Genomic DNA, 23634 nt, shown 5'->3' on the forward strand with positions numbered 1-23634 from the left:
CCAGTGCCAGTCTGCCTGCCCTCAGAGAGCAGGTGGTCAGTTACCTGTGGGCCTGTGTAGGGCGGGGGCTGGGGCAGGCTGTGCTGAGCGTTGCCCCCGGCTCTGCCCAGGCAGTGGCACCAGTGGCTGTCGCTGCTACTGTAGCGACTCTTGCTCCTGTAGCTCTTAGCCTGCTTCCGCCCGGGGACGCTGCTGGCATGGTCGGAGTCCTGCGGAGGGGAGAGAGCAGCCACAGGAGGGAAAGGTCAGGGAGAATCACACAAGTGTCAGCATCCCTGCAGCTCCACCTGCAGACTGCCAGTGCCAAGCTCCAAGCCCGTGTGTTCCACAGGGGGCTGGCTGCTGCCCTTAGGTTGCACCCACCCCGTGAACGCTGCAGGGCTGGGGCAGGGGGGCCAGAAACTTCCTGGAACAAAGGACCTGATAGTGCTGATCAGCAGCTGAAGATGAGCTAGGGTGTGCCGAGGTGGCCAAAGAGGCCACCAGCAGCCTGGCCTGGATCAGCAGTGGTGTGGGCAGCAGGAGCAGGAAGTGCTCATGCCCCTCTGCTAGGCACTGCTGAGGCCACAGCTCAAATCCTGGGGTCAGTTTTGAGCCTCTCGCCCCAAGAAGGACACTGAGGGGCTGGAGCAGGGCCAGAGGAGGGCAACAAAGCTGAGGAAGGGTCTGGAGAACAGGGCTGGGGAGGAGCAGCTGAGGGAGCTGGGGGTGTGCAGCCTGGAGAAGAGGAGGCTGAGGACAGAGCTCATTGCTCTCTACAGCTCCCTGAGAGGAGGCTGCAGCCAGATGGGGGTTGGGCTCTGCTCCCTAGGAACAAGTGACAGAGTGAGAAGAAATGGCCTCAACGGGAGGGTTAGGTTGGAGATGAGGGAAAAAAAAATCATCTTTGCTGCCAGAGTGGTGAGAGCCTGGCCCAGGCTGCCCAGGGAGGTGATGGAGTCCCCATCCCTGGAGGTGTTCCAGAAACCTCTGGCCATGGCACCTGGGGACAGGGTTTGGTGGCCATGGTGGTGCTGGGTTGCTGGTTGGCCTGGATGCTCTTGGGAGGCCTTTTCCAACCCAAACAGTTCTAGGATTCCATAAAAGCCCAGTTTAGGAAGGACTGGGTCAAAGCACTGCCAGGATGCCAGGTCAGTGCCATGGGATGGTGTCAGGCTCTTGCAATCCCAGCTTACAGGCAGATCAGAGAGCAGTGCTGAATCCTCCTGAGCTGATACAGTGCAGAGACCACACTGATGAGCAACTTCTCAAGAGACAGAAGACTCCTGCTCAGATACTTCAGCCTCCTGTACAGCAGCTCCAGAGCTGTGTCTCGAACCATGTGAGCTGTGACATGAACCAAGGAACAGCCTAAACCTCCTCCCCTTTCTGTACTTCAGAAGTGCCAACAACACTGCTGTGCTTCTCTAGGTCTTGCCACACTGACTGCTCCTTGCCCAAGCTGTGGCACTGGCCCAGCTCCAGCCACTCATATCCTTGCTTGACCCCCTTGTGGCTAGAAGCTGGAGAGAACTTCACTTCCTGACTAGCCACAAACAGCTTGGTCTAGAGTGAATGTGCCCAGAACCATCTGCTAGCCACAACCCAAAGGGAGTTGGCTAATCCAGAACCTTCCAGCACAGATGTTGCTTTCTCTGTGGGGCCCTTCCTCAGCCACACTGAGACTGCAGCCTGGGGGAGGAGAGTCACAGCAGGTTGTGGAAGAGGGACAGCAGTGGCCAGGCTGAAGGCAGAGCAAGACAAACTCAAAACCCCACCTCATTGCTTTCCAAGGAGCCTTCACTGCTGACTCCCAGGGCTTTGGTCAGGCACTCACTACTGCTGCTGCTGCTCCTGACAGCTCCAAAGTTGTTGGTGAAGAAAGCATTCTCCTCTGGAAAGGAATAGCAGCAAAAAAGTGTTTGAGGTTCAACTTCATTATACTCAATAGTGGGTTTACTACACAAAGGAGAAACCTAGATCAAGGTTTCAAATGCAGCACTCATGGCAAGAAAGAAAGATCACAACTGGACCATCTTCCTCCAAGAACAGGTAGCACCAGACAAGAGGAAAGCTGAGTGTGCTGGGGAGCTCTTGGTTGTGGCATGCAGAAGGAGCTGTTCCAAGTCTGCACTGCCATGAGTGGAGCTGAGGAAAGGCCCAGAGCAAGGCACTGAGATGTTATTAGGAGCTGCTGTAGACCCTTCCCTGGAGCTCTTTTTGTCCTATCTCCCTGCTCAAGCAGTGTCACCTACAGTAGGTTGCCCAGGAGCATCTCCGAGGATGGACACCACACAGCCTCTGTGTCCTGTCTCTTACAGTAAAGAGCAGACAAAAACCATGTCCTTTGGATCAGAAGGAGCCTCCTGGCTTTCAGTTTGTGTCCACTGCCCCTTGTCCTCCCACTGGACACCATCACTTCTTCCACCTTCCTTACACCCTCCCCTCAGACTGTTTGCAAAAACTGATGAGATCCCCACTGAGCTTTCTCCTCAGCCCTTCATGAGGTACTCCAAGCCACAGCAGCTTTGTGGGAAAGGAAGATGCAAGCCCTGGGGCTGGTCTCTCACCCAGGTGAGCACTGCAAGCCAGACCATTCTCCGAGACAAGGACTCACCCCTGCTGCTGCTGCTCTCCACATCCTGCTCGTTGATCGGAGAGGTAACATCCCTGTTCCTGATGCCATCTGCTTCACAGCTGCCATCATCCTTGAAGGTGACATAGCCCTGAGGAGGGACCTGCTCTGTGTGCAAGAGGGAGAACAAACAAGCTACCAGGGAGGCTCCAGCAGGAAAACATCCACTCAGCCTTTTTGGATCATTTTCCAACCCTTGTCTCCAACCAGCGGGCTTCATTCTACCAAGCACAGAAGCAAGCTGAGGAAGGCTCCTGCCTACAGCCTGTGTCACACCACCACACATCAGCAGAACTAAAAAAGGCCAGAGGACACAGGCTCAGAGCTGAGAGGCACCTGAAAGAGCAGCTGCCAGCAGCTCCTCTGCTCTTGAGAGCAAGGTGCCAGCTGTGCCACAGCCTCAGCTGAGCCTTCTGCATGGCTTCAGTTATACACTGGCAGCAGCTCAGCACCACCTCAGAGGCTGACAGTGCCCACTCAGCACAGCCACTGGGACAGCAGCTTGCATGAGGGGCAGGAACTTAGCTCTGAACACACTCTCAAGTCCATCTGTCCATACTCTTGGTTCCTCCCAATCAGCCTGAGAGACAGCCAAGGCCAGCATGCAGGGAGAAACAACCACTGCAGCTAGAGGCTGATGTTGAAGCTGGAATCACCTTTCTCATGCCTACTGGTTTCACAGTCTCCTTTTCAGCACTGTTCCAAGCACCAAGGACTGACAGGCATAGGAGCAGGGAGTTCACTTTCATGACCCATCCTCTGCCATCTGCTTGAGGAGGGTTCCCAACTTTGGAGCCCACCTCCAGAAGGGAAGCTGGACTGAGTCAGAGGAAGAGTAACTGAAGTCAGAGCAGTGTTTGTCCCGTCGAAGTGCTGCACTCATCACTGCCCAGCCCTCACAAGAAGCTCAAGGGGGTTCTTTTCAAAGCAGAGGCTGGGTAGCCTCGCTAACTGCTGCTGCACAAGCCACACAGGAACCCCAAAGGAAGGAAAACCAAACAGCTGCAAGGCACTGGAGATCTCAGTGATCAGAACACTGTTCTCACCATAGCGAGACTGCTTCTTTCCCCCAATTCCAGCTGCTGTTATCTCAGCCAAAGCCTGGGGTCCCTCGTGGATGCTGGGACCCTTGGTCCTACGAGCAGGTCTCTGCCTTTGGGGAGCAGAACAGGATTCATCTGAGGAGCTGAGCTCTTCATACTTCCCTGCAGTTCAAACACAGGCTATTAGCAGCAGTCATTCAGTTCCCTGCTGTGTTTGCTAGTAGTTGCAGACATGCAGTGGGAGAAAGGGAAGTGTTAGAAGGGAGGTGAAACAGCTTAACCAGGTCAGAAAGGGGGCAGTACACAATTGCAGGATACATGCTTCCCCCATCCAAAGAAATGCTGGAATTTCTAGGCCAGACAGCTAGCACCACCTCATACACACAGCAACACACTCCCAAACAGCAAACACCTCCCTTTGGCTTCTGCCTCAACAGGAAGGAGCTAGAAGCATCTCTCTGTTACCTGGGCCCCTGCAGAAGACTTTGGGCACTGGGGCTGCATGCAAGTCTATCAGCCCCACAATCTTTGTGTGGCCATACTTCATGGCCAGTGTCCGTGCCGTGGCTCCAGTGTTATCCCTCACATCTGTCTTCACTCCCTAGGGACAAACAAACATGTCTGGGGTATAGCAAAAGGGACTGTGGACAAAAGAAACCAAGGAAGGCAAAGAATTGGCTCCTTTAGAAGCTCAGGTTCACTTCTGACAGACAGTTCAAGCTCCACTAATAGGTTGTTGCCCTTCCAGCTACTCCCAGTTTCCCAGTCCTGAACACCCACAGCTCTGTGCACTCCCACAGGGCATAGATATCTGGGAAGGGTTCTGTGCTGCTGCCTCCTCCCACAGGCAGGCTGGGCCAGTTCAGTGGGGTGTTAAAACAAGGCAACGTCAAGAGACATGCATGCTCATAGGCTTTTGGAGGCAGAAGGTGCCCAGAGGATGCTTTTGGGTGCCAGAAGCTGTGTGTAAACACGACACAGATGAGTGCTGGAGCTGCTCTCCACCCAGAGACTGTTCAGTTAGATCACAGGATGGCTCAGGCTGGAAGGGACCTCAGAGATTGTAGAACAGCATGAGTTGGAAGGGATCTCCAGAGCTCATCCAGCCCAAGCCCCTGCAGCCAGCAGGGACATCCTCCACTTGAGTAGGTTGTACACAGCCCTGTCCAGCCTCACCTTGAATATCTCCAGGCATGAGGCTTCAACCACCTCCCTGGGCAACCTGTTGCAGTGTTCCAGCAGCCTCCTGCTGCAGAACTTGTTCCTCACATCCAATCTCAATCTGCTCTGCTCTCGTTTCAAACCATTGCCCTGGTGCTATCCTTGCATGCCTTTAGGAACAGTCTCTCTCCATCCTTCTTGCAGCCTCCTTCAGGTACTGGAAAGCTGCTCCAAGGTCTCCCTGGAGCCTTCTCTTCTCCAAGGACCTCAGAGATTACCTACTCAAATCTCCCTGTCACAAGCAGGGACACCCCTCAACTGGAGAGGAAATCCAGGCAGCCACACCTCACTCCTGCTGCTGCAAGGCCAGCAGGGTCCTGGTAAGTGTCCTCAAACACAACCTAAGTCTGCTCTCAGCCCTGTTGTTGCTGCCGAGGGCTGGAGGCAGATCTTCAGCTGCAGAGAGCTGCCTATGGACACTCACATGATTGAGGAGGTACTGGACAATGATCTCATGGCCAGAAGCAGCTGCTTCCATCAGAGGTGTGTATCCATACACTGGCTCCCTAGGAAAGAACAGACCCAGCAGTGGGACAGTCAGAGCTGAAACATGCTGCAGGCTTTGTCATACCCTCACAGGGCATTTCCAGTCCCTGCCCTCAGCTGACCACACTCCACCATGCACTGGCTGCTCCTCTGCTCTCTGTTTATTTCCAGTAAAACTCTCAGGGCCTCTCTACTGCCTGCACAGCAGCAGGTTACTCTGACAGCTACAGGTTTGCCTTTCAGTGGCAGAGCTCAGTTTTGAAGGAGCTCACAAAGCAAGATCCTCCTGCTGACCTCAGGCAACCCAATGTCTAAATGGAGCAGCAGCTCCCAGGGCTGAGCAGCAAGATGAACACAGGAAACCCAGCAGCAAGCCTTGTGAAGTGTCTGCAGAAGGTGCTGCAGCTGTTTGCTCTTAGATCAGCCTCTAACTAAACAGAGATCTGACTCCTCCTGATGGTAACTGAGCTGAGCTCGTGCCCAGCCGCAGCTCACCTTGCACTGGAGCCTGCCATGCATCTCAAAGCACAGCAAAACATAAGCAGAGGCCTTTTCCCTGCCTTTGCTCAACTGCTCCTTTCACATCTAAGGTGAGCCCTCTGGAGAAGTGAATGAGAGATTGCTCCTCACCTGCAGTTGGCATTTGCCCCATTGTCCAGCAGGAACTTGACCATCTGCTGGTGCCCGGCGCTGGTGCAGTGGAACAGGGCAGTCCAGCCATGGATGTCCTTCATCTCCAGCTCTGCACCTTGCTTCAGGAGGACAGAGGAGGTTTTACTGCACCCCTTCAGCTGGGCTTTCAACCACCAGCCCTCTGTGCTATCACACCAAGAGTTTAAATCTCTGGTAGCAACTGGTGGTCAAAATGCCCAGGTGGCCAAGAAAGCCACCAGCAGCTTGGCCTCCACCACAGCAGGAGCAGGGCAGGGATTGTGACCCTGGACTGGGCACTGGTAAGGATGGGTTCAGTTTGGAGCCCCTCACTGCAAGGACACTGAGGGGCTGAAGCCAGGCCAGAGAAAGGCAGCAGAATTGGGGAAGGGTCTGGAGACTAGAGAGGAGCAGCTGAGGGAGCTGGGGGTGTTGAGCCTGGAGGAGCCTGAGGGCAGAGCTCATTGCTCTCTACAGCTCCCTGAGAGGAGGCTGCAGCCAGGTGAGGATTGGGCTCTGCTCCCTAGGAACAAGTGACAGGAGAAGTGGAAACAGCCTCAAGATGCCCCAGGGCAGGGTAGGGTTGGACATTAGAAGAAACTTCTTCCCTGAAAGGGTTCTCAAAGTCCAGAGAGGTGGCTGAATGCACATCCCTGGAGGTGTTTTCCAGAGGCAGAGCTGTGGTGCTAAGAGCCACGGCTCAGCCCCAGCTTGGGCAGAGAGCTCTAAAAGGGCTTCTCCACCTCAAACAGTTCCATGATTGCGCAGCACAAACTCCTGCTCTGCACATTTACAGCACGCACCAAGTCCTCACCTGTGTATTATGGGATACCCACCTGTAGAAGGAAGTAAGCCACGCTTTCGTTCCCACAGCTGGAGGCCAGCATGAGGGGTGTCTGCCCCTCTGGTGTGGGGATGTTCACATTCACTCCTGCTTCCAGCAGCAGGTGCACGATGATGTCATGGCCAATGTAGGAGGCATACATCAGTGGAGTCCAGCCCCCAAGGTTCCTCTTATTTAAATCCAGATCTCCACTAAATAACATAGGAAAGAATTCAGTTGAATTATTGTCTTGGAGCTGTAGATCACAGCAGGCTCCTGCAGCCTCTTGCTGCCACTACTGTATTGAATTAAGGATGGAGAATCCCTGACAGGGTCCTGCAGGAAGGCTGCAGAGGGACTTCTGCTGAGGGTGTCTGAGACAGGCCAAGGGGGAATGGTTTGGAGCTGAGGCAAAGCAGGGTTAGAGTGGAGCTGAGGAAAAAGTTCTGCAGTATGAGGGTGGTGAGACTCTGAAATGGGTTGTCCAGGGAGGGCGTAGATGCCTCTCCCCTGGAGATGTTCAAGGCCAGGCTGGAGGAGGCCCTGAGCAAGCTGAGCTAGTTGAGAGGTGTCCCTGCCCATGGCAAGGAGTTGATGATCTCTTCCAACCTAGGCCATTCTATTATATAGGTTCCAGCTCCAAACTTTGCATGGCAGCTCCTACCAGCTCCAGCACAAGCTCCAAGCCACCGGGAGCTCACTTTTACCAGCAGGCTTCCTCTGGGGCTTTGTGCCTCACCCCTGTGGGAACTGCAGCCCTGCACTGCGGTTGCAGGCTCAGCCCAGTGCAAGCACTCCCCGGCAGGCGGTGCCCTCTCCAGCCCTTGCTCACCGCTGGATGCACTCCTGCACCACCTGGTCCTGCCCGACGGAGGAGGCGGTGTGCAGGTCCAGGGGCACGTCCAGCTCCTCCCGGCACAGCAGCGGCCCAGGGCCGTGCCACATGGACAGGCTGCGGCTCAGCAGCTCCGACTCGCTGGCTTCATCGCTCAGTTCCGACATCGCCGCCTGCCAGAGCAAGAACAGGGCAGGGGCTCAGCACCGCCCCCCCACACACACACAGAGCTGCAGGGGGGCTCAGCCTCACACACAGCTGTGGATAGGGGGGTCTCATATTCCCACACACACACTCCCAGAAGAACAGAAGCAGGGCAGGGATTGTGACCCTGTGCTCAGCACTGGTGAGGTCAGACACTTAGGAGAACAGCCTACAAACCTAGAGTGGTCACTGGAGGAAGGAGAACAGAACTGCTCTGTTCCTTGTGGCCATGGTGAGTATCACAGGATAGGTATTACAGGATGCTCAGAGGGCTGGAGCACCTCTCCTAGGAGGAGAGACTAAGAGAGTTGGGGCTGTTCAGTCTGGAGAGGAGAAGGCTCCCAGGTGACCTTACTGTGGCCTTTCAGTATCTGAAGGTGGCTACAAGAAAGCTGGGGAGGAACTTTTTAGGCTGTCAGGCAGTGATAGGACTGGACAGAATAGAACAAGGCTGGAAATGGGTAGATTCAGACTGGATGTTAAGAACTTCTTTGGCATGAGGGTGGTGAGACCCTAGAAGGGGTTGCCCACAGAGGTGATGGAAGCCTCATCCCTGGAGGTGTTTAAGACCAGGTTGGATGAGACTCTAGACAGCCTGATCTAGTGTGAGGTGTCTCTGGGCATGGCAGAGGGGTTGGAACTGACTGATCCTTGTGGTCCCTTCCAACCCTGTCTAATTCTGTGATAGAACAACTCGAGCTGCAGCATGGAAGAGTTTGGTTAAAAGCCAGAAGAATCCTTGCAACAGTTAAGCCAAGAGCACTGTGATGGGTGCCCAGCAAATACTGGTTGCTAAGCACAAGCTAGCCACAGACCTTCTGAACATTGACAAGCTGTCCTCTTGCTCTGGGGCAGAGTAATTAAGTTAGCATTTGTTAGAGCCCTTCCTTAGCCCCATGAGGTTAATTAATTGTTTTTACTCCATCAATACCCAGATATTGCTCAGCATTGCACTAAGGCTCAGAGCAGGGAGTAGGCACCACACCATCCTGGAGTCAGAGAGTTTGCTGCCTGAGCACATGAGAAAAGCAGAACTAAAGAAACAGACTACAAAAACGTCACATGAAAACAACAAAAACACCTGAACACACTTTTCTTTGGGAGGATAAGCCTGAGAAACAAGTGACACCAGATGACAGCAGCAGACAAGCCATGCTAAACCAGAAGTTATTTGAGAAGCAGCCAGTGCCCAACACAGGACAAGCCAAAGTAACCACCACTCATCAGGCACCACCTCTGCTAAATTCACACCCTCTTCCTCACATCCACAGGGGTCCTTCTGATGAGAAGGGAGCTCCACACCCGCACCTGGCATTCTCAAGTACCTCAACAAACACCGCTTGGCACACTCAAGCACATCACACCCCCCAAAAACTCCACGTCGGAGGCACAAACCCAGTCCAACAGCCACATTTAGGAGCGTATTTGTCCGTAGGGGAGGGGGAGCCACGCCAGACAAGACACAGCACTCCGAAGCAGCCCAGGCACCGCAAGACCCGGGGCTCCGGTTGCCTGCTGAGCCGCAAGGCCGCTGTCTCACAGGGGCCGCTTCCCTAAGGCACCTCTTGGCTCCGCAGTTGGGTAGGCCGGGCCATGCCAGCGGCGCGGTGCTCCGGCCTGCCCTACCGCACAGCCAGGAGCCTTCAGCTGGTGGGCCGCAACCGCTCCGAGATCCACCTCCGGCGCCGCAGCCGAACCGTCCCTGCCTGCGGTCACCGCAAAGCCACCTCCGGCCCCGCCGCCTCTCACCCGCACACCCAACGAGCGCCGCCACCGGAGCTGCGCCCTCCGACCCGCTCCGCCTCTCACCCGCACACCCAGCGAGCGCCGCCACCGGAGCTGCGCCCTCCGGCCCCCTCCGCCTCTCACCCGCACACCCAGCGAGCGCCGCCACCGGAGCTGCGCCCTCCGGCCCCCTCCGCCTCTCACCCGCACACCCAACGAGCGCCGCCGCCGGAAGTGCGCCCTCCGGCCCCCTCCGCCTCTCACCCGCACACCCAGCGAGCGCCGCCACCGGAGCTGCGCCCTCCGGCCCCCTCCGCCTCTCACCCGCACACCCAACGAGCGCCGCCGCCGGAGCTGCGCCCTCCGCCTCTCACTCGCACACCCAGCGAGCGCCGCCGCCGGAGCTGCGCCCTCCGGCCCCCTCCGCCTCTCACCCGCACACCCAACGAGTGCCGCCACCGGGAGCTGCGCCCTCCGGCCCCGCCGCCTCTCACCCGCACACCCAGCGAGCGCCGCCGCCGGAAGTGCGCCCTCCTGCGCAACGGACGCTGGGACTCAGTCGGGCCTCCAGACTACGATACCTGCGAGGCTCCGCGGCGGGAACACGGAAGCTGCGCTAGGCCAATTAAAGGAGGCGCTGCGAGGAGGCGGGGCAGAGGCTAGCCAATGGGGTGGGGCCATTCGGGCGGGCGGGGAGGAGCCGAGCGGGCGGGGAGGAGCCGGGCGGGCGGGGAGGAGCCGGGCGGGCGGGGAGGAGCCGGGCGGGAGGGGAGGAGCCGGGCGGGCGGGGAGGAGCCGGGCGGGAGGGGAGGGGCCGGGCGGGCGGGGAGGAGCCGGGCGGGCGGGGAGGAGCCGGGCGGGAGGGGAGGAGCCGGGCGGGAGGGGAGGAGCCGGGCGGGCGGGGAGGAGCCGGGCGGGAGGGGAGGAGCCGGGCGGGCGGGGAGGAGCCGGGCGGGCGGGGAGGAGCCGGGCGGGCGGGGAGGAGCCGGGCGGGAGGGGAGGAGCCGGGCGGGCGGGGAGGAGCCGGGCGGGCGGGGAGGAGCCGGGCGGGAGGGGAGGAGCCGGGAGGGCGGGGAGGAGCCGGGCGGGAGGGGAGGAGCCGGGAGGGCGGGGAGGAGCCGGGCGGGCGGGGAGGAGCCGGGCGGGAGGGGAGGAGCCGGGCGGGAGGGGAGGAGCCGAGCGGGCGGGGAGGAGCCGGGCGGGCGGGGAGGAGCCGGGCGGGCGGTGGAGGTACGGGGAGGGGTGGGGGAGAGAGACAGAGAGTAGCGAAGGAGGCGGGCGGCGCGGCGGCGGAGGCGGGCGGCGGGGCGCTGTCGCGACAGTCGTGGAACCGCTGTGTTGCGGCTGAGCAGCCGCTCCTGATTTTCTGCCCTAAGTCACGGCGGTTGCCGTTGTCCCACTGCTAGGACCCCAGGCCAGGGTTGAGGTCTGGAGGCGCTGGGAGCGGCGGAGGGGAGGACGGGACAGTGGGGAGGGAGCGTGGGCAGCCGCTGGCGCCGTTGCCATGGCGACGGAGGCGCTGGCTCCGGGGCGCATGCGCGACCCCGGTAGTGCTTTCCGGCCGGTAGGAAGCGCCGCGGGTTCCGTTAGGGCTGGCGCCCGGCGTGGCGTGGCGGGACGGGGGAGCAGCCCGGAGCGGGCGGCGAGTGCAGGCGGCAGGGGATAGCGCATCCCTGGGCCGCTGCGGGCTGTGTGCCCGTGGAGACGTCCTCCAGCCGAAGAGCTGCTTCTCGGCTTCTCCCTCCCCACCTCGTAACCCGCGTCCAGGTCCGGTGTCCTCGTTGAAAGAGGAGCAGAGATCTGTTGGAACGAGTACAGAGAGGCCACAAAGGTGATCCCCTCGCGAGGCCTCAGCCATGGCTGGCTCTGCTGAGCAGGGCAGAAAGCTCTCAGCCCGCCGGGCTCAGAAGGGAGGTGGGAAGGAAGGACTCCAGAACTGCAGAGTTAATCGTTCCCTGCTGGCAGTGCAGCCGCTGGAAGTGCTGAGGGTTCTGCCGGCTCCGAGTGCACAGGCTCGGCTTTGGTTTCGTACTGATGTTGTCCCTTCTGTTCTTCCCTGCAGTGTGCTTCAGCTTTCACCTGAGTGAAGGGAAGCTTCTCAGATGGCCTCCGGAGGGCTAAGTGAGGACACGGAGCATCCATGCGAGGCTCCCGCTGCGTCTCTGCGGAGGAGCAGCCCCTGTCGGTGGGCAGCCATCCTGGCTGCAGTGCGGGACCAGCTGCCCTCCCTCAGCCCCGGCAGCTCCGCGGTAAGCGCTGCAGTTGCCTTTCTTTCTCGCTTGACTCAAGAGCAAGAGGAGGGCAGCTCCCAGGCGCTGCTGGGTGCTGCTGTGCTCTCCCCTCTGCGCTCCTAACACTGCACACTCAGCCCCGGCTGCTGGCCCACGCCTGACTGGCAAAGGGGAGTTGGACTCTCCTCTGGCTGTGTCCCCTGGGCTGGTTTCTCCCGGACAGCAGCACTTCTGGGCTGGCAAGAGGAGGGCAGTGAGCTTCTTGCAGAGCCAGCCTGCACTGCCCCTTGCTCAGCCACAGCTCCAGCACAGAAGGAGCACGGTGCTGGTTCAAAAGGAAGAGAAGAGATCTTATGCTTACCAGGATTCTGCTGTTCTTCACAGCAATGGACCTGCCATTAGTACTTCTCTCTGGGTGTGGAGGTCACAGGAGAGTGGTTTTCTAGAAGGTTCTGTGAGCCACTGGAACGAGTACTTGGCAGATATTTCAGTCCTGGATTCTAGTTTTGTCCCTGCCTGTAATTCTCCATCAATCACATAGCCTTCCTGTGCTACCTGCAGAGCAGTGCAGTGCCACCAAACTCCTCGTACAAACCCCAGGGTAGGCTGCTGTGGGGCAGCCTCCTTCACTCTGCTAGATTTTAACTTGCTGGGTCTTTGTGTCTGGGACAGGACAGGCTGCCCCTTGGCTGCTGAACATCCCTGTTCACAGGAAAGGAAGGGACAGTCAGTGCAGGTAATAAAAGAGCCTCCCTGTCTAGTCACAGAATTCTAGAGTCCCAGCAGAGTGGGGTGGGAAAGGACCTCTGGAGATCATCCAGCCCTGCCCAAGCAGGGCACCCACAGCAGCTTGCCCAGCAGCACAGTGCCCAGCTGCCCTTGGAAGCTCTCCACACAAGGACACTCCACAGCCTCTCTGGGCAGCCTGCTCCAGGCCTCCAGCACCCTCACAACAAACAACTTTCTCCTCCTGCTCAGATGCAACCTCCTGGATGCCACTTTGTGCCCCTTGCCCCTTGTCCTGTCCCTGGGCACCACTTACAAGAGCCTGGCCCCAGCCTCTTGCCCCCCACAGCTCCCCGTTATGTGCTTCCCCTCCCAGCTTCCCTTCCCTTTGAGACCAGTCCTGCTCTGGCTACTCTGTGGTGGTGACTGGGGCAGGGCAAAGAGTCCCCTGGGAGTCTTTGCTGCCCTTTGCTCAGAGGGTGGCAGCCAGCTCCAGCCTTCTGCAGGGCTTTGCAGCTTGGGCAGCTTTAGCCCCCCTGTCAGGCAGCTTTGGCTGCTGGGGGTTGGGCTGTCAGTGAAGGGGCAGCTGCAGAGGAAAGTCCTGGCTCTGGACTTGGGACAGGTGGTGACAGCACAGAGTTAGTACTCAGCTGGGATGTGGGTGAGCAGTGCCTGCTCTGATGGAGTCTCTCTCTGCAGCCAGACTCTGAGGATGATGAGGAGCTTTACATCTACCAGCGGGAGCAGCCCAGCTTCATTCCTGACCTGTCAGAGCTGCTGCAGGAGTTCTCCCAGGAAGACTCAGGCATGCAGGTTGTGGAGTGTTGTGTGCAGGCCAGGATACTGCACCCTCACTGCTCTGGCTGTCTGCAGGGTTAGCTGCTGCTAGCTGACACTGAGCTGTGTGACAGAAGAGCAGAGTCCCCTGTCCTCTCTCCCACTAGAGACTAGATCCTTCCTTCTTTTCATCACAGCATCACAGGGCTTGGAAGGGACCTCTGGAGACTCTGTGGTCCAACCCAGCCCACCAAGGCAGGTTCACCCAGAACAGGTTGCCCAGAATGGCATCCAGGTGGGCTCTGAATGGCTCCAGAGACTCCAAAATCTCTCTGGGCAGCCTGTTACAGTGCTCCACCACCATCAACATAAAGAAGTTCCTCTTCATGTTCAGATGGAACTTTAGATGTTCTAGTTGGTGTCCATTGCCCCTTGGCCTGTCCCTAGGCACCACTGACAACAGTCTCTTGCCTCCCACAGCTACTTTAGCTCTTGCTGAGCATTGCTTAGATCCCCTCTAGGACTGCTCTTCTGCAGGCTCAACAGCCTCAAGTCCCTTAGCCTTTCTTCATAAGAGAGATCTTCTTGTCCACTCCCCAGAGCTGCTTCCCAACAGGGCCTCCCTCACCTGTCCTGGTGCAAGGGGTTGCTGCTCCCTGGGTGCAGGACCCTACACTTGCCCTTGCTTTCTCTCTGCCCAACTCTCCAGCCTGGGCAGGCCATGCTGGATGGCAGCACAGCCTGGTGTGCTGTCAGCTACCCTTCCCAGTTCGGGAGCAGCCTGCTGTGGTTGGGGCTGTCCCTGCTGACTGCAGAGGGTTGGCCTGGGTGACCTCAGGGGGGCCTTCCGAGCTGGCACAGTCTGTGATACCTACGTGCTATAGAATCTCAGCCTTGCTATGGCTCCTGCAGCCCAACCAGTCTCTAACTCTACCAAAGCTGGGGCTGAGCCATGGCCCTCAGCACCACAGCTCTGCCTCTGGGAAACGCCTCCAGGGATGGGCATTCAGCCACCTCCCTGGGCAGCCTGGGCCAGACTGAGAACCCTTTCAGGGAAGAAGTTTCTTCGCATGTCCAAACCTAACCCTGCCCTGGTGCAGCCTGAGTCCCTTTCCCCCTGTCCTACGATGTGCGCTGGCCCCAGGTAGTGTCTGCAGTGCCGCTGCCACCTGGCGGGCACTGCTTTGTGTGCCAGCGCTGAAGGCTCAGGAGATGTGGCTTTCTGCATCTCTCTATTTCCTCCACCTGTAGCTAACCCAGGAAGCAGGGAGACACTCATGGGAGATCTGGAAAGGTGATCTGGAAGGTTTTGGCTTTCAGAAACAACCAGAAGGTGTCCAGGTCTTTGCAAAGGAAGAGACAGAAATGACTCAAGGTGAGACTTCCAGTCTTGCTGCCCACTCTGAAGGGATTCTGAGCCAAAAGGGAGCTGGTCTTGATGAGTCTCTTGCAGATTCCAGGGATCACCTTGAAGAGGAAGACCTGAGCAGGAAACAGGCCATGGAAAGAGGGAACTCCTGGCTTAATACAGCACTGTCTATAGAAGGGTTGGGCACTCCAGAAGAGAGGAGGAAGCTGGTAAAGACAAAGATCCTCTCCAAAGTATTTCTGGAGCCATCACCAGGCCACCCAGAGCTCCGTGTGAAGCCTCCCTCACGTGGCATTGACAGCAGTGCAGAGAGAGATGCTGAGGAGGAGTCTCCCTCAGATGGCCATCTCCAAGAGCTGACCCACTTGTCACTGCAGGTGAGTGGCCCAAGGAAGAGATCTTGGAGGGCTGCTTGTGGGGCAGAGGTCACAAAAACGAGCTGCAGTGCCCAGTTCTGCTCTCTTGGTTGTGTTTGTTGGCTGGAGTTTGGGATTTGCTGGCTCCTGGAAGGGCCTGGAACATCTGTGTGAGGAGGAAAGCCCTGGGGCTGCTTAGTCTGGAGGAGAGAAGACTGAGAGGAGACCTTACTGATGTATATAAATATGAGGGGTGGGGGGCAAGAGGCTGGGCCCAGGCTCTGCTCAGTGGTGCCCAGGGACAGGACAAAGGGCAATGGGCACAAAGTGGCAGCCAGGAGGTGCCATCTGAGCAGGAGGAGAAAGTTGTTTGTTGTGAGGGTGCTGGAGGCCTGGAGTAGGCTGCCCAGAGAGGCTGTGGAGTGTCCTTGTGTGGAGAGCTCCTGGGCAAGCTGCTGTGGGTGCCCTGCTTGAGCAGGGGGTTGGGCTGGATGATCTCCAGAGGTCCCTTCCCACTCCACCATGCTGGAACTCTGTGACTCTGTGCCAGAGGAATCTGATGGCATTGCTACAAAGGATGTGAGTCAAAGGAGTCTTTGTTTTGTAACAGTCTTCTGGGAGTGAGTTTTCCATCACACTTCATCTGTCTTCTTGCAGCACATGGAGAAATGGGATCAAGGCAAGAATCCCGAGGAATTGGAGCAGAAGAGAGCTGCTTTGTCCTCAGCAGATCATGGTAACATTGCCAAATTGATACCAACTTTGCTGAAAGGCTCTAACAAGAAACAAAGCTCAGGTCCCTGTGCTGAAGTCATTCCCTGCAGCATCATCTTGACTGCTGAAATCACAGTGGGGTTTAAATGTCTCTGTGAAACATTTCCAATTAGCTTCCCTCAAGATCTCATCTTGTTTTCATAGCTTGAAACCAGTGCTTTGTAGCTATCAGGGGCCAAGAGAGAAGATGGATGAAGGTTTGAAGTGACTTAGAGGCAGGTGACAAAAGTCACTTTACCCTTCCCTTCTGACAGGCTGGAGACAAAGGGAAATGGGGACAGGAGGCCCTGGGGGACCCATGGCAGAAGACCACAATTGCTGACTCTCTTTGTTGGTCTTCCGTAGATGCCTGCAGAAGCAGATCTGAAGATCAGCTGCTGGAGAAGCCAGAAGAGCTGTGTGCCAGGCAGTGCAGGGCAGAGCCTGCAGGCTGTGGGTGCCCACCAGCCCAGCTCTCCTCTCCAGAGCAGCAGCACAACAAGTAGGTCCTGCTCTGTCCCGTGCACTTCGGTGTCCGTGGCTGCCAGCAGGGATGCCTGCACCTTGGGGCCCTTTTCTCTGCAGCCTCTGCAGCAAGCTGAGGTTTTAGCTGCAGTAAGCTACAGGCCTGCTAGAGGAGAAACCTGAGACTCAGCCATTCAGCAAGTCAGGATCCTGCCACCTCAGCACCCTCCAGCAACCACCACCTTTGTATAGGACGAGTGGGAAAGGCAGGCCAGGCTGAGCAAATTGCCAGGGCCACAGGTTTGGTTGTCTGCTCCTGGTGCCTCAGTTTCACTCAGGTACTCAGGATGAAGTTGTGTGGGCATCAGTGGGGCTGGCAGTGTGGCCTGGAGGGGTCTGTGTGAAGGAGGTGTATTTCCAGGCTCTTTGGAGGGAACAGTAGCAGTGTAGCAGTGCAGAGGGGACCAGTGGAAGAAGGCTGTGGAAGGGAAGGTGCCAGGCAGGGAGAGCCTCTGAGCTGATTTGCGTTTTTCTTCCTTTGGCAATCCTGTTTTATCCTTCAGGGCAGCGATGGGCCTGCTCCTGCTGACTGATCCTGGGCTCTTTGGTACCATGACCCCCTGCCTTTGTTCTGCAGAAGGATCTGATGTTGTCACTTGGAGAGCTCTGTCCCTCCTGCTGCTGCCTCTGGGTTCTCAGGGGAAGCTGAGTCTTTGAGTCTAGCTTGGAAAGGTGGTGGATAGCAGGCAGACAGCAGGGGGTAAATCTGTACAGCAGCCAGGCACAAAGCTGCTTTCACAATCCAGTTCTGATCACAGTCCACCCCCTGCAGGACTCCTTGTCTGGATAAATACATGCTGTAACACTCTTCTTTCTGCCTAGGGCTGTTGCCATGCTCTCATCTTCAAGTTCTCCAAGAAGAGCCACGATGAGCTCTGAGGGTCTGCCAGAGCCTGGAACTGTGTGCATAGATGTGAGAGAAGCCAAAGTACAGAACTCAGCAATGTTCCCTGATGGGCAGCAAAGGTAAGTCCTGGCTCTGCTGCTGCTGAGAAGTAAGGAACACAAACTGGGACATGGAATCCTTCTCTCTGCATCTGATCCTTGGGAAAGGTAGCTCCAAGTGTTCTCTTGTGCAGCCCTCAGTGACCTCAATAAGGAGGCACAGCTCTGGTCTGAGCACAGATGTGTTCTCAGGACTGAGCAGCTCCTCTCAGCCAGGCAGTGCCTGGGGGTGTGGGCAGCACAGGCAGGAGGTGCAGACGCTGCAGGGAAAGAACAGCAAGTCTGGCTGCAGGGAGCAGCAGTGGCTGCAGCTGGCTGGGCTGGGGGGCTGGACAGGACCACAGCTCACAGGATGTTAGGGATTGGAAGGGACCTAAAGAGATCATTGAGTCCAACCCTCCTGCCAGAGCAAGACCACACAATCTAGCTCGGGTCACACAGGAACACATCCAGACAGGCCTTGAAAGTCTCCAGAGAAGGAGACTCCACAGCCTCTCTGGGGAGCCTGTTCCAGTGCTCTGTGACCCCTACAGTAAAGAAGTTCCCCCTTGTGTTGCAGTGGAAGTTGAGGACAGACTCCTTCACTGCAGTGCTGCCAGGCAGCTATGGCTGCTGCTTTCTGCCTCCTCTCACAGTCAGTCACGGGGAGCTGAATTCTCCTCAGCCTGCAGCAGAGCCTGGCAGACACTGCCCTTTCCCCAGGGGATGAGGGTTGGCTGAGGTGGCTGCTTGCTGCAGCAAGGCCTGGAAGAAAACAGTCTCCAGAAGCAGCCCTGCAGTGGAGAAACAGTTAACAGCTAACACACTGCAGGGTGGTTGCTGCAGTTACTCTTTTTGCTGCGGCTCCGAACACCTGGCGGTGCCCTGCTGACTGCAGGGGGGCTGGACTGGATGCCCTTCCGAGGTGCCTTCCAACCCAACCCATTCTGTGGCCTCCCCTGAAAGTCTCTCTCTTACTTTTTCGTGCTGGTCATAAGTCTGCATGCCAGAAATGATGAGCAGCCAGCACCCAGCTGGACCAGAATTAATTGCTCTGCTTCCTTTCATAGTGCAAGCCGCAGCTCCAGTGAAGAAGAGGGGACAATGACAATTAAGGCCCAAGCAGCAAGGAGAATGCGAGGTCCTTTCTGTCCCAGAACCCCAGTTCAGATGATGCAGTGTGAACTTGTTATGAAAATTAAGTGTTTGCCCTATCAATGTTAGAGTGAGAGCATCCAGACTGCAATGTCTCCTGTCCTGGGCTGCACAGCTACAAGCAGCCCTGTAAGGAAGTAAACTGGATGTTAGGGAGAAGCTCTTTCCAGTGAGGGTGGTGAGACATTGACACAGGTTGCCCTGGAGGTGTTCAAGACCAGGTTCTCATGGGAGGTGTCCCTGCCTATGGCAGGAGGTTGGAACTGGATGAGCTTTGAGGTCCCTTCCAAGCTAAACCATTCTATGAAGGTGCTCCAGTGTGGCCCCAGCAGATCACTCTGTGTTGTGGCATGGCAAAGATACAGAAGCTGCTGCTTCTTGGGGCAGGGTAGCAGCCTGCTCCTGGACAGCTGAGTGGAGCCAGCTCATAAGGCAAACAGAGCAGAGCTGGGTGCCTGGGAAACCTGCCCCTTGCTCCAGAGCTCAGTGAGGTGAGGACTGGGTTTGAAATGACTCAGAGCCCAGCCCTGACAGTGTTGCAGGGAGTTGACTCAGCCAAACCTTTATTTTTAGAGCTAATGACACAGATTGGAGATGTTGATTGAGAGAAAATGTTCAATGCCTTGTGTGGGCAGGGATGCTCTCAGCTCTCCTTAAGTGAGAGGGAGAGGAAGAGAGGAAAGGGTTGAGAGTGTGAGGGGTAGAATCCTAAGCTGTCGATTCTCCCTCAGGCACAGTGCCAGCCTTTTCCTGTTGCTAAACTCGGGGCTTGATTCATGCCCACAGGTTGTTAGCTGTTTGTTTGGAGGGGTATGTCAAGCTTGAAACACCTTCCTGTGGCTCACGTGTAGAGGCTTGCTGCATGGGAGGTGACATGGCAGCAGTGCAGAGGGCAGGCAGGGCACTCGTGGTGCTGTGTCAGCTATCTGCCCTTTCATGGCCTGGAAGCAGAGATGGTTACCAAGGAATGAAGCCTGCACACTTAGTGTCTCTTGCAGCTGACCCAAAGCCAGCAGCATACAAGGCCAAGCTGAAGCTTGGGCTCCTCTGGCTTTGGACAAGGGCTGGGAGTGCCAGGATGAAGGATAATGGCTTTGAGCTGGGAGAGGGGAGAGGAGATGAGATGAGACAGAGATGAGGAAAAAATTCTTGGCAGTGAGGGTAGGGCGACACTGGCACAGGTTGTCCAGGGAGGGTGTGGATCACAGAATCACAGAGCATAGATCTACAGTCACATTCTGTGATCCACACCCTCCCTGGAGGTGCTCAAGGCCAGACTGGATGAGGCTTTGAGCACCCTGGGCTGGTGGGAGGTGTCCCTGCCCATGGCAGGGGGTTGGAGCTGGATGACCTTGAAGGTCTCTTCCAGCCCAAAACTCTTCCAGCCCAGAGTTGAGATCAGTCTGTGATCCCAACTCCTGTATCCCAAGGAGAGAGCAGTCCACAGGCTCTGATCCCCATGCCCCATGTTTGCTGAGGGCTCTTGCAGTAGGCATCTGAGCTGCAGAAGCTGCTGGTGAGGTCAGCTCTGTGCTGTGTGTGGTTTGTGCTGCTGTTACCAACAGCTATCAGTTGTGTGGAAGCTCAGTCCTTGTTTCTGAGCTGCCACTAACAGGAGAAGCTCCTCAGAGTTTGGATCTTCCTCTTGGTTAAATCAGGCTTTGTTTCCTTTGCAGGAGGAATTGCTCAGGGAAAGGCATCCTGCTGCAACAGCTCCGTGCAGCCCGTAAAGAAGCCTCAGAGCTCTTTCCTCAGACATCCTCCCCAGCTGGAAGGCCTGAAGGCAAGAAACAGGATCCAGAATGTCTGGCAAAGAAAGATTCCTCCAAAATAAGTCACACCCAGTGTTCTGAAGCGAGGCAAGAGACAGCTGAGGTGATTCCCAGGAAACTGAGGTTGCAGAGAGAGGAAAGAACTCCTCCTGTGTTCAGCCACAGGGGCAGTGGAGCTGACCTGGGAAACGGAAACCAAAGAGCAGCTGAGATGGCTCCAAATTCAGGAGCTGCTCCAGAGCCTCCTCTGGCTCCCACGGGCCTGCTGAGGTATCCCAGCAGCAAAGCTGTCAGTGGTGCTGGTTGTGGCTTGGCTGAAACAAAGAGGCCAAGGGGTGGCTGCTTTTGGTACCTGGAGGGGCAGCCAAGCACGGCAGCTGCTGCTTGAAGGTTTAGGGGCAGCCAGACCTGGCTGAGGAAGCTGGGCTGGAGTCAGACAGGCTATGGTAATGTGACACAGGGTCCCTGGCCACTGGCTGTAGTGGCTGTCCTGGCTAGGAGGAGAATCATGAGGTGCTGGGCTTCTTTCTGAAGAACAGGAGAGATTTACTAGAGGACAGGTCTGGAAAGGTCTGCCTTCCTGCAGCACTGCAGAGGGAGGTGAAACCTCATCCCTTCCTGGCAGATCTTTCTGCACCTTGGTCTTGAAATCCTCAGTGCTGAGGGTCCCTCAGCTCCCTGGGCTGTGCACTTCACTGCTCAATTATCCCTACAGTTGGGAAGCTTTTCCTTCACTCTCACTGCAGTTATCCTGTCTCTGAAGCTTACTTTCTGTTGTGTTCTCAGGAGATGGGCAAAATGGTTCCTTCTGTTTCCCAGCTTAAGCCTTTTGCCAATGGGAAGGTGTTATCATGTTGGGCCTTTTAACTCCTGGTTTTGCCCCTAGACAAACCCATTCTGACTCTTTGACATGAAAGAGAGAGTGAGAGCTCAGAAGGACAAAGCAGAGCCCTGAGGAACTGAGTTATTCCACAGGCATGGGCTGGAAAGATTGAACAAGCAGAGAGGAATAGGAATGGGATCAGCTGAGGGAGGAGCAGAGTTCCTTGGGCCCCTGCCTCCCTGGACCCCCTGTACTGTGTTGTTCATGAGGTCTAATTTTAAAGTGAAATCAGGTGCCTCATGCCCAGCTCCTTGCAGGGCTCCACTGGGCTGACTCTTCAAAGGTTATTTTCTGCCTGCTATTTTCAGAGTGCAATTTAACATTCTGATTGGACTTGGGAGCCTGCCTGCTCTAGAGACTGTTGCTCCTTCAGTGTCAGAGCCCAGCCACTCTGGCACTTCAGCTGCTGTGTGCTTGGCTGGGATGGCAGAGGCTTGGCTTGGCTGCAGGGTTTGTTTCTCTATGGGATTGCTGACATTAAAGCTCCTTGCTTCCAGCAGTCCCATACAGCTCCACTTTGTCTGCCTGTTAACCTGAAGCAGAGGTGGCAGAACGTGGCTGGGCAAGCAGCTGGGTTATTTCCTGTCACTCCATTAAGATTTCAGTTGTCCTTCTTGCTCTTCTAATTACTGCTGAGGCACCTGGGGCTTGAAGAGCCTGGATGAAATGGAACTTCATATTTGCCATGGAGATGGCAGAGGGAATCTGTCTGCAGACACCAAAGCCTAGGGAGGTGGCAGGGCCTGCTGCAGGGGCACCTGGCCAGGAAGGAGCTAGACTGAGAGTCTTGGTGTGGAGCTGGGCAGTGAATCATCACAGCCCCCTACTTGATGGAGTTCTGGTCCCCAAGCAGCTTGTCACCATTTGCCAGGGGGCTGAAGGCTGCCCCTGTGCTTCGTTTTCTTGCAGCAGGGTGATGTAATCCCCTGACAAGTCCTTGTGCCCCCCACAAGGAGCAGCAGTGCTTTCTGAAGCTGTTGCAGCCTTTCATGCCATGACTCACCCCGGGCATGTGGCACCAACAGCAAAGCAAAAGTGCAGGCAGCTGAGGGAGGGGGCTGCTGTTCTTTCTCCCAGGAGGGGGCTGCTGTTCTTTCTCCCAGGAGGGGGCTGCTGTTCTTTCTCCCAGGAGGGGGCTGCTGCTCTGCTCCCAGGAGGGGGCTGCTGCTCTGCTCCCAGGAGGGGGCTGCTGCTCTGCTCCCAGGAGGGGGCTGCTGCTCTGCTCCCAGGAGGGGGCTGCTGCTCTGCTTCCAGGAGGGGACTGCTGTTCTTTCTCCTAGGAGGGGGCTGCTGTTCTTTATCCTAGGAGGGGGCTGCTGTTCTCCCAAGGGCACAGCTGAAGTGAAGCAGAATCTGTGTATTTTTCAGGCCAGAAGACAGTAAGAGAGAGCTGTCCCAAAAGGAAGAACAGAGGAGAGAGAGAGAGACACAGGAGACAGACTCCAGAAGCAGCCTCAGCAGTCAGCAGCCCATTGCAGAGGACAGCCCTGAGGTGTTCCACCCGGGCAGTAGCTCTGGCTAGGTCTGGCCCTTCCCCGGGGCCTTCCTAGCCAAGTGCAGGTGATTCCAGAGCACAAAGTGATGTGGGGTGGTGTGGAGCAGTCCTGCAGCTCTCCCCTCACACCAACAAGAGTGTTTTGAGCACCCCTGTGTGGGCAGTGCTCCCCAGGGGGTGCTGGCAGGTTGGGGGTGCTGTGCTCTGGCCCTGGCTTGCGGAACAAGAGGGGCTCAGCCTCGGCACCTTCGTGGGAGCCAGACTTGCACAGGGCAGTTTTGATGACCTCTTCATGAAAGATTTTTCACTGTGGCCTATGAAGCAGAGCCTGTGCTGAGTCCTGTCTGGTTGTCTGCCCCCAGCAGCTTTACCTGGCAGTTTTACTGGGCAGCTTTGGAGGACTGTGGAGTTAGTGACAGGATTTGCTTTTGCCTCATGTCCTGATCCTAGGAGTACAAAGTTATCCTGAGTTGTTGGTTTTTTTTTTCTCAGAGCCTAAAACATGGCTCAGGAGCCAGGGCTGGTTTTAATCTTGAGTTGATTTCTAGTCCTAGTTCATCCTTGCACTGGTTTCAGTGGACAGGAGGCCAGCAGAGAAAATAAAAGTAGATGAGAAGCTCCAGAAGGTGCCAGGGAAGTGTCTTTTCTTTGGGCTCAGAGTAATAACAAAGCTCTTCTGCCAGGACCAGTGTTGAAGGACTTGCAGCCCTAAACTGAGAGCTGGACTGCTGGGTTTCTGCAGATGGAGAGTTTGGGTTTCTAGCACTGGGGAAATCACTGATGAGAACCAGAGAATCTCAAGGGCTGGAAAAGGTCTCTGAGCTTAAGTCCAGCTGTTAACCAGCACTGCCAGGTCACCACTGAACCACAGCCCTCAGCACCACAGCTACACTTTTTGCAACACTTCCAGGGACAGACTCTCCACCCCTGCCCTGAGCAGCCTTTTCTGGGGCTTAACCACTCCTCCAGTGAAGAATTTTTTTCCTAATCTCCAACCTAAACCTCCCCTGGTGCAACCTGAGGCCATCTCCTCTCATCCTGTCGATTTTTAGCAGGGAGAAGAGAC

The 23634-nt window shown here is 56.6% G+C and overlaps 2 protein-coding genes across 7 annotated transcripts in view; one reads left to right on the forward strand and one right to left on the reverse strand.

Moving 5' to 3' along the window:
* The window catches only part of ANKS3 (ankyrin repeat and sterile alpha motif domain containing 3), a 30806-nt gene extending 20603 nt beyond the window's left edge, over positions 1-10203 (reverse strand). For 2 of the 5 annotated variants that reach the window (XM_064153184.1, XM_064153180.1), the window contains exons 1-10: positions 10097-10189; positions 7671-7846; positions 6852-7050; positions 5995-6116; positions 5303-5384; positions 4123-4258; positions 3661-3819; positions 2597-2722; positions 1758-1873; positions 45-209 (exon numbers count right to left, since the gene is read on the reverse strand). In XM_064153184.1, the coding sequence (XP_064009254.1) occupies positions 45-209; positions 1758-1873; positions 2597-2722; positions 3661-3819; positions 4123-4258; positions 5303-5384; positions 5995-6116; positions 6852-7050; positions 7671-7840 (1275 nt within the window). In that variant the 5' untranslated portion in view covers positions 7841-7846; positions 10097-10189. Of the gene's footprint in view, positions 1-44; positions 210-1757; positions 1874-2596; positions 2723-3660; positions 3820-4122; positions 4259-5302; positions 5385-5994; positions 6117-6851; positions 7051-7670; positions 7847-9626; positions 9975-10096 lie in introns of those variants that run through there. The other 3 variants (XM_064153183.1, XM_064153181.1, XM_064153182.1) reach the window with 3 other exon arrangements.
* Positions 10204-11070: 867 nt separating this feature from the next.
* On the forward strand, positions 11071-23193 carry DNAAF8 (dynein axonemal assembly factor 8). Of its 2 annotated transcripts, XM_064153192.1 has the most exons (9): positions 11071-11851; positions 13259-13372; positions 14588-14711; positions 14790-15082; positions 15719-15797; positions 16181-16316; positions 17162-17305; positions 20095-20460; positions 22442-23193. In XM_064153192.1, the coding sequence occupies exons 1-9, from the start codon at positions 11705-11707 to the stop codon at positions 22593-22595; spliced, it is 1557 nt and encodes a 518-aa protein (XP_064009262.1). In that variant the 5' UTR covers positions 11071-11704; the 3' UTR covers positions 22596-23193. The 2 variants fall into 2 exon arrangements, with proteins under 2 accessions (XP_064009262.1, XP_064009263.1); XM_064153193.1 differs by lacking the exon at positions 13259-13372.
* The last annotated feature ends 441 nt before the right edge of the window (positions 23194-23634 follow it).

Source organism: Pogoniulus pusillus, chromosome 13, assembly GCF_015220805.1.
Source record: "Pogoniulus pusillus isolate bPogPus1 chromosome 13, bPogPus1.pri, whole genome shotgun sequence".
Lineage (NCBI taxonomy): Eukaryota > Metazoa > Chordata > Aves > Piciformes > Lybiidae > Pogoniulus > Pogoniulus pusillus.